The sequence below is a fragment of the Felis catus genome, chromosome B1 (assembly GCF_018350175.1).
Source record: "Felis catus isolate Fca126 chromosome B1, F.catus_Fca126_mat1.0, whole genome shotgun sequence".
In the NCBI taxonomy this organism is placed as follows: Eukaryota; Metazoa; Chordata; class Mammalia; order Carnivora; family Felidae; genus Felis; species Felis catus.
In genome coordinates, this window is record NC_058371.1 from 66,542,971 (window position 1) to 66,557,566 (window position 14,596).

General features: G+C 36.1%; 1 protein-coding gene and 1 long non-coding RNA gene across 5 annotated transcripts in view; one reads left to right on the plus strand and one right to left on the minus strand.

Annotated features, from left to right (window-relative positions):
• FSTL5 (follistatin like 5) overlaps window positions 1-14,152 on the plus strand; it is a 786,930-nt gene extending 772,778 nt beyond the window's left edge. For all 4 annotated transcript variants that reach the window (XM_045055718.1, XM_045055716.1, XM_045055717.1 and 1 more), the window contains exon 16: window positions 11,636-14,152. In XM_045055718.1, the coding sequence (XP_044911653.1) occupies window positions 11,636-12,338 (703 nt within the window). In that variant the 3' untranslated portion in view covers window positions 12,339-14,152. The remainder of the gene's footprint in view (window positions 1-11,635) is intronic.
• LOC109498910 lies at window positions 2,985-6,924 on the minus strand. Its single transcript, XR_002155941.3, has 2 exons — window positions 6,454-6,924; window positions 2,985-3,273 (listed from the first exon to the last, which is right to left on the minus strand). It is a non-coding gene; the product is annotated as an uncharacterized LOC109498910 (long non-coding RNA).
• Window positions 14,153-14,596: the final 444 nt, after the last annotated feature.

Here is a 14,596-nt window from a genome sequence, read left to right on the forward strand (position 1 = left end):
GGTCATGATCTCACGGTTTGGGAGTTTGAGCCCTGGGTCAGGCTCTGTGCTGACAGCTCAGAGCCTGGAGCCTGCTTCAGATTCTGTGTCTCCATTTCTCTCTGCCCCTCCTCCACTGACTCTCTCTCTCTTTCTCTCTCTCTCTCTCTCAAAAATAAATAAACATTAAAAAAATTAAAGAAAAAGAATAAAAAAAAAACAATTGAGCCATTACCTTATATGATAATTTTTTATGATAATGATCTCCAGTGAATCCTATCTCTCAGTATCCATGCTTTTGGTGACGCTCCTTGCACATTGCCCCTAAGCATGTTATTTCTTTCCAGGAACATAAGCAAACACAAGTGAGGTAAAGGCTTGACAGGAGCTTTCCCTCTTAGAATGTTGCAGTCACCTTTGATGGAAGTCTTGTGAACATCCTTGAAGGACAGAAAACCACATGGAGAGAGGAAGGCTCATCCATCTCAGGCTTTCTTGCTAAGTTCAGCCACCAACCAACCCACCAATTTAATGAAGCCACATGAGTACACTTATTATTAAGGAAGTGATTAAGTAAAATATGGTGGATATTACTATAGGTTTCCTATGAGTGACTATAAAGCAGTATAGTAAATATGCAGAGTAACACGAATATATCTTTAAAACGTAGTGCTGAAAGAACAAAACACACCGTATGAGATATACACTTCGTCATTTATATGAATAAAAAATGCAAACAAAACAAAATAAAACAAAGTCCTCCCCTTTCCCTTACTCTGCATACTCAGAACATATACACAGATTAAGAAAATTTTAAAAATTACCAAATACAGGTAAATTTCTAAACATATTTTATAAACTTTTAGCCTGTTAAACACAAATTACTCATGCAGCTTCACCTAAAGAAAATGTAAAAGTAATGGGAAAATAATAATACAACCACTGGTATTAATCATGTACATAACTTTTACCACAGATTTCTAACTTAGTTCTGCTAATTTAACAAAGTACCGTGGACTGGATGGCTTAAACAACAGAAGTTTATTTCTCCTATTTCTAGAGGTTGGGAAGTCAGATATCAGGCTGCCAACACGCTCGAGTTTCGGTGGCGAGCCCTTTCCCTGATCTGCAGATGGCTGCCTTAAGCTGTGTCCTCCCATGGCTGACAGTGAGAGAGATCATATCTCCATGTCTCTTCTCTTAAGGGCACCATTCCCATTAAGGAGGGCTCTACCCTCATGACCTAATTTCCTCCCCAAAGCTCCACCTCCAAATAACATCACATTGGGGATTAGGCCTTCCACATACGAATTTGAGGTGTGAGGGAGACACAATTCAGTCATAGCATTCCACCCCTGATTCCTCAAATTCATGTCTTTCTCACATGCAAAATGCACGCATTCTATTCCAACAGTCCCAAAGGTCTTAACTTGTTCCAGCATCAAATCTAAAGTCTAAAGTCTTAACTAAATGTCATCTAAATTAGATATGGGAAAGACTTTGATTCACACTGAGGCAAAATTGTTCTATAGCTGTGAACCTATGAAATCAAATATGTTATGTGCTTCCAAAATAAAATGATGGTGCTGGCATAGGATAGACATTCCACTCCATATGGGAGAAATAAGAAGGAAGTGGTGAGTAGTCCCAGACAAGTCTAAAATTTAGGAAAGCGAAACTCCCTAAGATTTTAAGGCTTGAGAATAACCCCTTTTTACTTGATGTTCTGACTTCCAGACCCACTGCAGTGGGTGGCCATGTCCCTGCAGCTCCGTAGGGTGAGGGTTGCACCCCCAAGCTTCTGGGTGATGTTTTGTCTCTTTCAAACTGAGACTGTAGCCCTCATGATCACTGAATCACCTTGGAGTCATTTTTTTCCCTTTATCTTGAATAATAATGCATGTTCACAGATAAATAGCTGTGTGGGAGGGGCGCCTGAGTGGCTCAGTTGGTTGAGCATCTGACTTCAACTCAGGTCATGGTCTTGCAGTTCATGAGTTCGAGCCTCACGTCTGGCTCTGTGCTAACAAACAGCTCAGATCCTGGAGCCTGCTTCAGATTCTGTATCTCTCTCTCTCTCTCTCTCTCTCTCCCCCCCCTCTTCCCCTGTTCATGCTCTGCCTCTCTCTGTCTCTCAAAAATAAATAAATGTTAAAAAAAAAGTTTTAAAAATAGCTGTGTGGGCTCATCCCATAAAATTCAGGACATCTAAGAGCTTTCCTTCATTCCATCCAGTCTCCATCCCCTTCAGTTCAAACTGGCACTCTCCCTGCAGGGGTGGCTGATTAGTTCTGTGGTTCACACTATGTTAACCTCCTTATTAAGGGGCTGGTTTTCCCCACCCTTAATGTTCTTTTCTGAACAAGCATTTCCTTTTTTTTTTTTTTTTTGTATTATAGACAGGCTAAAATTTTTCCAAATATTTATGATTTGGGTCCTTTTTGCTTAACAATTCTCTCTTTAATTCATTAATTTCTTCTCTCGCTTTACTATAAGTATCAGGAGAAACCAAATCACTCTTTCAACACTTGGCTTATAAATCTCAGTTGATTATCCAATTTCATCGTTCTCAAGTTCTGCTTTCCATAAAATGCTAGAACACTACCGTAGTTTAACTAAATTCTCTGTCAATTTACCGTAAGGAAATGCCTTTCTTCCAGTTTCCAATAACATATTCCTCATTACCATCTGAAACCTCATCAGAGTGGCCTTTACCATCCATATTTCTACATTCTGTTCATGATTACTTATGAATTCTCTAAGAAGATGAAGGCTTTCTCTCCAGCCCTCCTCTTTTATTTCCGAGCCCTCACCAGGAATGTCTTTAGTGGCCTCTACACAGCAGTATTGACTCTTTCTAGCATGCACCTCAAAACCTTTCAAGGCTCTATGCCTTACCCAGTTCCAATGCTTCAGCCCCATTTCAAGAAAAGTAGAAGCACCTCTCTGATAAGAGGTTTGCTTTAGCCAGTTCAGGCTGCTTTAACAAAATATCACAGACTGGCTGGTTTAAACAATGGGAGTTTATTTATCATAGTTCAGGAGGCTAGGAAGTCAGAGATCAGGATGTCAACATGTTTGGGTTCTGGGCAGAGCCCTCTTCCAAATTTGTAGACTGCCATCATTTTACTGTGTCCTCACGTGGCAGAGATAGCAAGAAATCTTCTCTCTTATGACTCTTCTTACAAGGGCACGAATCTAATCCATGAAGGCTCACCCTCACAACCTAATTTCTTCCAAAAGGCGCCACCTCCAAAAACAATGGGGATGAGGGCTTCAATACATGAATTTGGTCTGGTGGGGGGACACAAACATTTATTACACAACAATTACTGAAAATATTTACCAGTAACAAAAGGTAAGAGACATTTTCTAAAGCTTTACCAGAAATAAGAAAGTGCTATCTAAAGAAGCATTTATTTCAGGTGGAAAAAAAAAATCAAGAATGTTCTTTCTCCCCAGCGCCTGAGTCGCTTAGTCAGTTAAGCATCTGACTCTTTAGCATCTGATCTCTGCTGAGGTCCTGAGATTTAGTCTAGCATCCAGCTCCGGGCTGAGCATGGAACCTGCTTGGGATTCTCTCTCTCCCTCTCCCTTTAATCCCTCCTCTCTCTCCCTCTCTCTCTGTTCCCTCCTCTCTCTCCCTCTCTCTCTGTGTCTCGCTCTCTCTCTCAAAATAAATAAGTACACCTAAAAAATAATGTTTCATCTCCCAGCTTGGAAAGTTACACAATTTTTCTTTACCAGTTGTCAAATGATTCCAATTAGAAACTAAATATAGGAGCACCTGGTGGCTCATTCGGTTAATCGGTTAATCTCATGATCAGGTCATGTTCTCTAATGGTTCATGAGTTTGAGCCCCACATCAGGCTCTGTGCTGACAGTTCAGAGCCTGTAGCCTGCTTCAGATTCTCTCTCTCTCTCTCTCTCTCTCTCTCTCTCAAAAATAAATAAATATTATAAAAAAGAGACTAAACGTATATGTCACATGTCATAATCCTTACTTGATGTAGCTCTGTATATTCACTAGAATTCATTTTTTTCAAGTCTCTTTGGCCAAGGAAATCTGTGGATGCTGCTTTGCATTTCTATCCCCCGGTACACACTCTAGCCTTCACTATCTTGCTTTCTATCCCAGAAGGCTGGATACTATGGCTTCCGGTTGTTTGGGCCAATGAAAAGCCTGACTGGAGATTGCATGAAGAAGGAGCATGAGACCAGAGTATAGAATCCACCCTACCCTCCCACTGCTTATTCCCCCACTCCTCCCACCCCATGTCTGCTGTTTTGTAAGCAATCAGCTGTTTCTTTAGATCAAAGGAGACAGATACTCACAAGAGGCACCTCTCTATATAACTCCTTCCTTCCCAGATAAAGTAGTGACAACAGCCTTATTATTACTCTCCCCATATTACTGCACTGTCTCTTGTGACCAATTTCTATTTCACTGTAAACAGACTCTTTATTGCACCCTCCTTGATTTATTCTAATTGAAATTTATTCCTTTCCTTCTGGGATCCAGACTAATATAAACTCTCTCTTCAAGTGAAAGCCTAGCATAACAGAAATGTAAATTAGTAGCTGAAACAGGGATATAACTATATCCATCCCTTCTCTCATCTTTGAAGAGGCTCCCTAAACACTTTTTGAAAGTCAGGGCATACAATTATAAGCACCCCACTGTTTGACTATAATTACCTTAAGGATAGGAATCATTTATTTCCTCTCCATTTCCTTTATAAGGTTGTACAAAGTGTACTGAACATAGCAGGACATGAATAATATTGAATTTGGTCATACAGTATCTAGAACCCAACTCATGACAGACCTAGTTCCTACTGAATCTTTTTCTCACCCATTATTTCTTTCTTGTAGGTATGCAATGGATACTTCAGTAGTATTTTATTTATTAACAGATTTTGCTCTTGCCTTTGTTTTACTTTCCTTTTGTATTTCCACCTTTATATTCACAAATTATTTCTTTCTTCTAATTACTAACTCCATTTCCACTCTGGCATCCCTGCTCCATTTGTCAACTCCTGCATAAAACATATCCTAATCAGAAAAATGGGTAGGATTCAAGAGGCTCCTATTTTCAGAATTTCATGTTTTTCCAAAACCAAATTAAGGAGAGCAACCAAACTTTTAAAATGCCATCTGAAAGCACAGGTGTCGGTGTCAGGGTGTTTTGTTTTTGTTTTTGTTTTTGTTTGTTTTGTTTTTGTTTGTTTGTTTTGTTTTTTCCCTAAGTTTTTAAGCTCTTCGAAAAGAGGTTGAGGACTTTGGTTTTTGAAATATGTTCTGTAGTATATATGGTGTGCACAGAATTCTTAATAAATCTGTTTATTTATTTATTTATTTTTTAATGTTCTGGACACTAGAAGTGATAGACCTCTAGACACTGTATTAATTCTATCAAGCAATTAGACATCATGAATATACTGTAATCAAATTATGCATTTATGTTTTGATTTGGCCTAGAAGAATCAAACTTTCTACAGGTCAGAACAATAGGGTACCAGAGAGGGAAGAAAATAGGGAATTTAGTATTCCAAAACACATTCCATTTTTTTAAAGGAAAAATTTCTAAAAGTGAAAGTAGGTGAAGTAATGTTAAAATCTTTACTATAGAATTTCTATAATATACTTTAAAAAGGGAGGCAGGAGGCATCCTGTGGTTCATTCTAGCTTTTCCAACCTATGTTTTGAAAACAGAAAACTTCAAAGTAGTACCATTTCTCAAACGCATCAAAGCATTAGGTCTATTCAAAAACTGTCCTTGCCCTAGTTATAAATCTCTACTAAATGTGTCAATTTTATTTCTCTGTGCTTCCCATATCCCGAATATGAATGTGACTACTATTTATGAACAGGTGTGTTTTACTGAGCTATTTATGTGAAGTTCAGATAAAAACTAAATCCTCTGGTACTTGAGTAGGAACAGCATTCAATCTTTTCTTACAAGGGTCAGTCTGGGATAATAGAAAACAACTAAATATAAAGGAATTCATAAACTAGTGAATAATGGCTCATGTCAGATTTATGCTTTGTGCCCATGAAAACTCTCTGTCAGCTGTTACACAATGGAAGATGTCATTTCAACAGCACATTGTATATGTGCGTTTATATATTAATTATACAGAGAGAAAGTTATAATTTTTGTTTCTTATCATCTGTTAAGCATCTCTTACCTTCCAATTTAAAAAAAAAAACAAGGTACTTATTATCCAATTAAAAAAAACAAGGTATTAATAATCCCGCCCACTACTATTATGAAGTACTAATTATGATAATATGTTTTGGATGTTGTGCCTCAATACAACTAATTCCTAGGGCTGTTGAAATTATTCTGCTCTATTTCAAAGAACATGGTTTCTATTACTGAGACATCAGTAATAGACATCAGTGCTGTTTTTATAACAGGATAGAGTGTCTGATGAATCCGATGCCCAAATACATCCAATCTGTACTTACAACTTCCCCTTTGCATCCATTGATATACATAGAAATACTTGTTTTAAAATCTAAGGAGGTGTAGGGACACCTGGGTGGCTCAGTTGGTTAAATGTCCGACTTCAGCTGAGGTCATGATCTCACAGTTCATGAGTTGGAGCCCCTCATCAGGCTCTGTGCTGTCACCTCAGAACCTGGACCTTGCTCCGGATTCTATGTCTCCCTCTCTCTCTGCCCCTCCCCCACTCATACTCTGTCTCTCTCTATCAAAAAATGAATAAACGTTAAAAAAAATTAAATCTGGGGAGGTGTAGATGGTAGGGTATGAGGAAAGAAGTCATGTAGAAATGGAGAGGGAGCATCAGGGACACTTCCCAGCTTGTAGTATGGGGGGGGGGGTGGTGATCTCACTGGTTAAATACTAAAAGTCAGCAGTAGGGTGAGCTGTTCAGGTGAGAATCTATGAGAACTCTGGGGAAAGGTGGTATTAAGACTCAGGAGATAAAATAATTGTTATTCTGCAAATCTTATGAGTTTTTTTCACCCCAAGCTTTGGATTATTAACATTCTTGACACCAACCATGAAAGGTAATACAGGTTATTAATTGTAATTCTGAAATTCCTTCAGTAGTATCTCAAAAAGCAGAATAGGGGCAGACTAACACGGCAGATGATGTGAGGTGACAATAACTGGAAAATTGCTCTGTGAGACTCTGTCTGATCAGACTCATTTGGGAACTGGGTGAGACATCTGGGGAAATCAAACATTACTCAAATGCAAAAAATGCAGCCTGGTCTTGTGGGATGTGGAGGTCTTTGAGTAGCTCTTTATTCGGCTTCATGGTATTTCAGCCATGTTTCTCTCTAAGTATCTGTTCTTTCCCCTTCTCTGCCAAATAACTTCCTTTGCAAGGCTCTTGAATTGCCATGACATAAACTCTGACTGCAGTTCTCTGTGTCTTTAGACATCCGTGTCCTAAAGCTGCCTACAAAATTTTCTTTTAGTGAATTTCACTTTTAGTGAAAATTCTTGAGTAAGACAGGTATCTGTTTTAAATCCCATTATCTATGCCGACGTCAAAATCACCCAGCACACCATGACTCAGTGGTCCAGGCCCTCAACTGAAACAGCACCTCCAAACAAAGGAGTGAGCTGACCGCCTTCGTTCCTAACAATGTGAGAGACTTGGTTTTTGGGTGAGGTGTGTTCCAGCCATAGATCCTGTTGGCACAAGTGAGAGCAAGAATAAAAATGTGAATTTCTATTGTCAGTGCGATCTCTGCTGCATTCACAAGTAGAAAAATCTTGCCACATTTGAGTAACATGATGTGCTTATTTTAAAAGCTGGGAAGACTGGGGCACCTGGGTGGCTCAGTCAGTTAAGTGTCTGACTCTTGATTTCTGCTCAGGTAATGATCTCATGGTTTGTGAGATCTCTTTCTCTCCCCCTCTTTCTCTACCCCTGCCCCACTCTTTCTCCTTCTCTCTCTTTCAAAACAAATTAAAAAAAAATAAAAATAAATAAATCTTTAAAAACTGGGAATACTGGCTATATAGAAAAATCCATAATTTGTTTTTCTTTTCCCCATTTATGAATTATAACAATCTGCTGTCCCACAGGAAATATCCTATTTGATTGACAATAGGGAAATGATGTTAGTTGCAGTGTAAAGCATAAGCAAGTTCTATTTATTAAGGATGTACCGTTTGCCTGGTAAGAACACACATTTCACTTTTATCCTCAAAGCAAGGTAGTACTTTTATCCTTTTTCTGCTAATGAAAACATTGAAACTCATGGCAGTCGAGGACTTTACACAAAGTCACCTATTACCTTGAAAAACTGGATCATGAGACTAAATCAGCCTGGACTGAAAACCTTTACATCGTCCAAAACAAGTTCTCTTGTATGAATCAGTTCAGGACCTCACCTTAAAGTACAAAAGCAGTAATTAAAGTTGAACTTTTTAAAAACATCTATAATGAACTAGATTGATTACACTTCAGAAATTTGGGAAAGAAAAACACGGCTCTAATTCTCCTCACCAGCTCCAACAACAAATCCACACAATGCCGCGCTGGGAGGTCACACTTTCCTAGGTTTACTAATTTCCTAGTAAAAGAAGTGATTCCGAGAGTTTTACCTCTCATTTCTTACAGTCTGGAACTTCCTATACACATTCTGACAAATATTAGACAAACTATGTTAGGCCTAGTACTGTGCAGGATTTTATTTTACTAAGCAGGCATGAAAGCTGAGAGCCTCGTAAATATTAATCACAGACTAATGAACAGTGGGAGATTTCTGAATATCAATCTGTACTAGAGGGAAATTTTGAATTAGAGACACCACTTCCTACCCAATAAATCAGTAGTGAAAAATTGAAGGCATTCTCATGCATCTGCTTATGTAGCTAGATCTCTAGTCCTAAAGGAGCATGCAGCATGGATGCCAAAATAGATGTAATTTTATCACCCCACATGGAGCTTTTGCATTTTTAACGGGACCATTTTTTAAAATTTTAATTACCTCCAAAAGAGGCCGGATTGTATCACAGAAAACTTGAGTGCATTCTTTAGTATTAGAGTTAAAATAGTTCATGAGTAGTTGGAGCTTTCTCATTCTTCTTCATTAGCATTCAAAAACCATTGCCAAGGGACTGGAAGACTCAAGGTTAAGAGAGGTGCTGAAATGCCAAAACTTGATTGGCTTCTTGCTTTTATTAAGTGTGAATGTTACTGCTTTTGTCTCTGGGCACATGTACAACACATAACATAAAAAAGACGATATCTTCCATTATTATTCAAAATTTCATAAATAATAGCACATACAATCATATACACACTTGCATATCCTTAATGATTATCCATTAATGGAAAAATATCCCTTTACAATAATCAAAGTTAATTATTTATTAAGACAAGTAGGAGAGTGATATCTAGGATTTTACAGTGTTTTTGATGTTGACAAAAAACAATGGGACTCAGTTTTCAGTTTGAGGTTTGGTTTCTTTTCTATTTTTTAATATTCAGTAGTATTTTAAGAGCTTTGCTAGGTTATTAATATTTTAGTGGAAAAACTAAGAAGTGGTTTTTAATAATATTAATGTTTCTTCATATCATTATAAATAAAACTAAAATTTATCCTAAATAGGTACGGTATGAGCTGTCTTTACTGAAATGACACAAACATAGTTATTAAGGACACAGGAAATAGAAGGATACAGGAAATAAGCCGAAATGGTGAATGTCATTCTGAAATACATCAGAAATGTTATTTTCAAAATGATTACTTTATTCCATCTCGTGTAAATAGAATAAGTGATAATTACTAAATTAAGTCATAGTATAGCAGAATGCTATAATTAAACATTAATCACTAAGTTGTCATTTTTTATTAATCATTTCCTAGACTCATTAAAAGCAGGGAGAGATATGTTGGTCCTTAATATATTCCCAGCACCTTGTATTCGGTAGATGTTCAATAAATGCTTAAAACTTTTTTTTAAAAAGGATTAGGTATACATTGTAGTTTTTCTTTTGTATAGATGGAGTTGTAATCTCTCTAAGGACAAATAGTCTCTTCACCAATGTTCAAATATAGTGAAAATTGCAATATGGTTTCCCAACCATATATAATATGAGAACATAGAAACAGTTACAACTTTATATCCATTTCAGTAAAGTATTTGTGCTTATGCACTTGCTGCTTTCTACAATTACAACACAGGACTGATGTTTGACAACATTCATCTTATCTTCTCTATGATATTAAAGATGAGTTTATTTATATTTTTGAGCTTGCCATGTGCTTATATTTGAAATTTTCAGGAACTATTGCCCCAAATGCACTATATGTATGTGTTATGTGTGGAAATGGTCATTTTTACATAAATAAAATTTTGTGTAAATATTAGCATATTGAAAATGATTCCTGCAGATGACAATAACATAATTGGTTATCATTAGAGTTTTTGTTTGTTTTACATTGTCACAAGTCATCTTATTTTTTTTTCATTTTTAAGCGCAGTCAATGTAATAATAGATGACTTTTTTTATATTTAAGGAGCTTTTGGAAATACTAGGATGTGTTTTAATCAATATTATTAACAAAAAAATAATAACAATATTATTAACAAATACTAGGTTGTGTTTTAATCAATATTATTAACAAAAAAAGTAGAGTTCTTCATTGACCAGTGTCCTTTCGGATATAATTTCGTATAGTAGCCCCCATCTCATTTTACCTTATTTAACTTACTTATTTTTCATAAGAACCCACTGGTCTTATGGGTCTCAGTTTAAAAATACATTTACATTCATCACAGAGACTTATAATAATTTGTAGCGAGTATTCCAGACAAATGCTGTGAAAAATACTGAAGTAGTTAAAGAGGACACCAAAACAGATAAGAAATATTTACTTTTAAATGAACTTTAACAGAAAATATCATAAATCTTTAAGGTTTATCATTGTTCACTATAAGATAACCAATATAACTTAGATATACCTCCAGAAACAATAACAATTTAAGCATAGCAAGGTTGAAAAATGTAACTTGTATTTAAAACTTATAATAAGTGTTAAAATTATAAAAGTTGTTAATCAAAGTAATCCTAAAATCTAATAAATAGAAGTTTAATAGCTTTCTAGCAAAAAAAAAACTTCATTTATTAAGGTAGTCCTGTAAAGTTTATTAAAATGAGAAAGTAGAAAGTGGTGGATAATTGTCTAAGTAGAGATGACTGTCACACTTTTCTGTTGGTCATGAGACAAGAAGGAAATGAAGTGAGTGAAATACCTATATATTCAAGTATTTTATTCTTGCTGACTTTAGTAGCAGTAAACCAAACTTGTTCAATATCAGGATTAGAGACACACAAGATGATTTTTACTTTTTTCCCCCTGTATGGTAAAAGTAAAATTTGTTGTTCCAATTAACTAGATATATTGCTTTTAATTATTTTGTTTTCTACACCATGAGTTACAATTGTTTAGCTGTAATGAAGGAATGACCTAGAGAAAGGAGGAGGGTGGCAAAATTTTAAAGTTTAATTCTAACACGATGGTGACACAAATTGCTGCATAGCCTGACAATTAATGTGTGGACTTGCGATGGCCCTTTCCACCTGCCCACGGTACATTTTCATATGGGATTACTCCTCTGTAGTTTCCTGTCTAACTCTGGTTTTCATCTTTTCAGGTTTGGATTTATTCTTCACAAAGATGAAGCTGCATTACAAAAAATTGATCTTGAAACCATGTCATACATCAAGACAATTAACTTGATGGACTATAAGTGCATTCCTCAGTCATTGGCATATACACACTTGGGAGGATACTACTTTATTGGCTGCAAACCTGACAGCACTGGGGCAATTCCACCACAGCTTATGGTGGACAGTGTAACCGACTCAGTCATTGGATTCAATAGCGATGTGACGGGCACTCCATATGTCTCTCCAGATGGGCACTATCTTGTCAGCATTAATGATGTGAGAGGTCTTGTAAGGGTCCAGTACATTACCATCCGAGGAGAAATACAGGAGGCTTTTGATATTCACACAAATCTGCACATATCTGATCTGGCATTTCAGCCATCCTTTACCGAAGCTCACCAATACAACATTTATGGTAGTTCAAGCACACAAACTGATGTGCTCTTTGTGGAGCTCTCCTCTGGGAAGGTTAAGATGATAAAGAGTCTTAAGGAACCACTCAAGGCAGAAGAATGGCCTTGGAACCAGAAGAACAGGCAAATCCAGGACAGTGGCTTGTTTGGTCAGTACCTGATGACACCTTCCAAGGACTCTCTCTTTATACTAGATGGACGACTCAATAAGTTAAACTGTGAGATCACTGAAGTTGAGAAAGGAAATACAGTCATTTGGGTTGGAGATGCCTAGAAGCCCTATTAGATAATTATTGAATGAAGAGTTTTCCAGTACATTGCACTTAACCCATTGTTTAAATTTACAGCTTAACTTTTCAAGATCACACCCTAGTCAAACATAAGTTACTTGATAGACCCAAATAAAACAGATTTTTTCTTTTGCAAAGATGAACACAATTAGTAATATTGGTTGACTAGAAATATTTAACACGACATTTAATAAAAAAAACTAAATCAATCACAAGATTCAAATCTATAATTACATTCAGGCCAACAAAGTAGAAATTTAAACAATTAAAAAATAACTGCAGGGAATTTCAGATGACTTTAAGCATTTCATTTTGGAAGTGGTTTATCTATTATTTTTTTCTCTGTCTTTTGGTATGCTTACACTAGAAATAGAAAGGTTTTGTGGAACCTTAAAATTCTTACTTCAAAATATTCTGTCCCATCCACTGTTTATAATCTTTTGTGCCTTGAAGGGAATGTCACAAGAGGAAAAAGTAGGCTGAAAGCTGCATACTGAACACCCTCATAACTACAAATCTTTTGTCATTAAAAGAGAAAAGTTTAACATCTCTTACACCAAATCCTGTCTTCAGCATTGGTTTAAACCTCAACGAAATATCATTTGAAGGCATAAGTTGGCCTTAGGTCGTACACCAGTGACAAACTCTATTTAATACTTACTATATGGTCTGCAGCATGCTATGGAAAATGAGGAGGAAAGGAGGAAAAATAATTATGAAAAAATGTTTGCAATGTATTCTCTATTCATTTTGCTTTTAATCATTGGAGTGCATTGTATTTTTAATGCAAGTTTGTCTGGGATGTCAACTGCTTACAAATGTTTATTATTAGCAGAGTCGATTCCTTTCTTTTCATGTAGTCCAGAATTGAATCAGCAGGAACTTTCAGTTTTAAAAAAGTACTACCATTTGTATCTGCTTAGAGTAAACCTCATATGAGGAAATTAACACCAAGAACTGATGAATATTAGCGGGTTAGGAGAATTAGTAGCAGAAATTGGAAATAAGGGGATAGCTCCACAGTGGTGAGTAAAGACATACTTCACTATTGCCTTGGCAATTTAAATATAACTCATCAAAGAACTTCATTCTTTAAGAACTTTCCTAAGTAACTTCTGCTCAACTCCTACATAATCCTTAAATGACCCCCTCATTAACTGTGTGCTATGGTTTGAAACAACTAATCCTCTTATTTGAGAAACTGTATAGAAGTAAAAATTATTGCTTCTTTTTTTTTTAAGGGCAAATAAAAGGCCAGTAGACGTGGATTAAAACTAGAAAGTTGGTTTACTGAAATAAGCAGATAATTATCTAGGCTTAAAGTAATAGCTTACATGTTTGGAGAATCTTTTTACTTATTTTTTTTAATTGTTGCTAAAAATGCTAATGGGCTGTTGAAATGACCTCCGTTTACTGAAGGTAATCCAATAAGGTCTTTTTTAAATACAAATTTTACTCAAGTTTAAATTGTATAAAACTGCTTAGAAACCTGAAATTTTATAGTGTGTAATATCTTATGTATATATAGCATCCTGAGCTGTGTGATACAGTAGATTTCTTCTTAGCTTAAGGAAACATTATGGGAGGTAGATTTAATAAACAACAAAGATCAGCTTATGTTTCTACTTACCTGCTTTCCTTTTTAGCGATTTTCTCCCTTGTGAACATGAACCATATAAAGTGTCTAATGATTTAATGTAAGTCTGTCTCATACATCCTTCTTCAGTAGCTTACACCATGTGGATGCTCTGTCTGTAGACATTGCTTGATAAAAGGAGAATAAACCTCTTAAATTTTACCGCTTGAGTTCAGTCAATGTTTTAATGCGCATAACAGTGTTTTGCTTTGTTTTTCCTCCACGTGCTCAAACATAGTCTGGTACTCTGCATTATTTTGAAAATTGATGGGATGAGGTAGAGGGCAAGTAAAGTGAGAACAATCAAAAAAAGGTAATTTAGTTTATCTTTTTATAGAAAATGTAAGTTGTATTGCAAATAATGATGTCAGTGATAATGTGGGTATGTGTAAACACTGAAAGTTTAGAAAAACCAACGTAAAATTATGAGATAACTGCACTAAACAAACAAACAAATAAACACAACTCTATCAAATAGCATATTTCTACTAAACAGAGTAAAAAGTGAAGTGATAGCAGTGAAGGGCCCTGGAATGAGAAAAGGTGTGAAACAAAGAATGGGAATATGATATGGGAGGTCCTTGACTGAAACTGAAGAAGTAAATG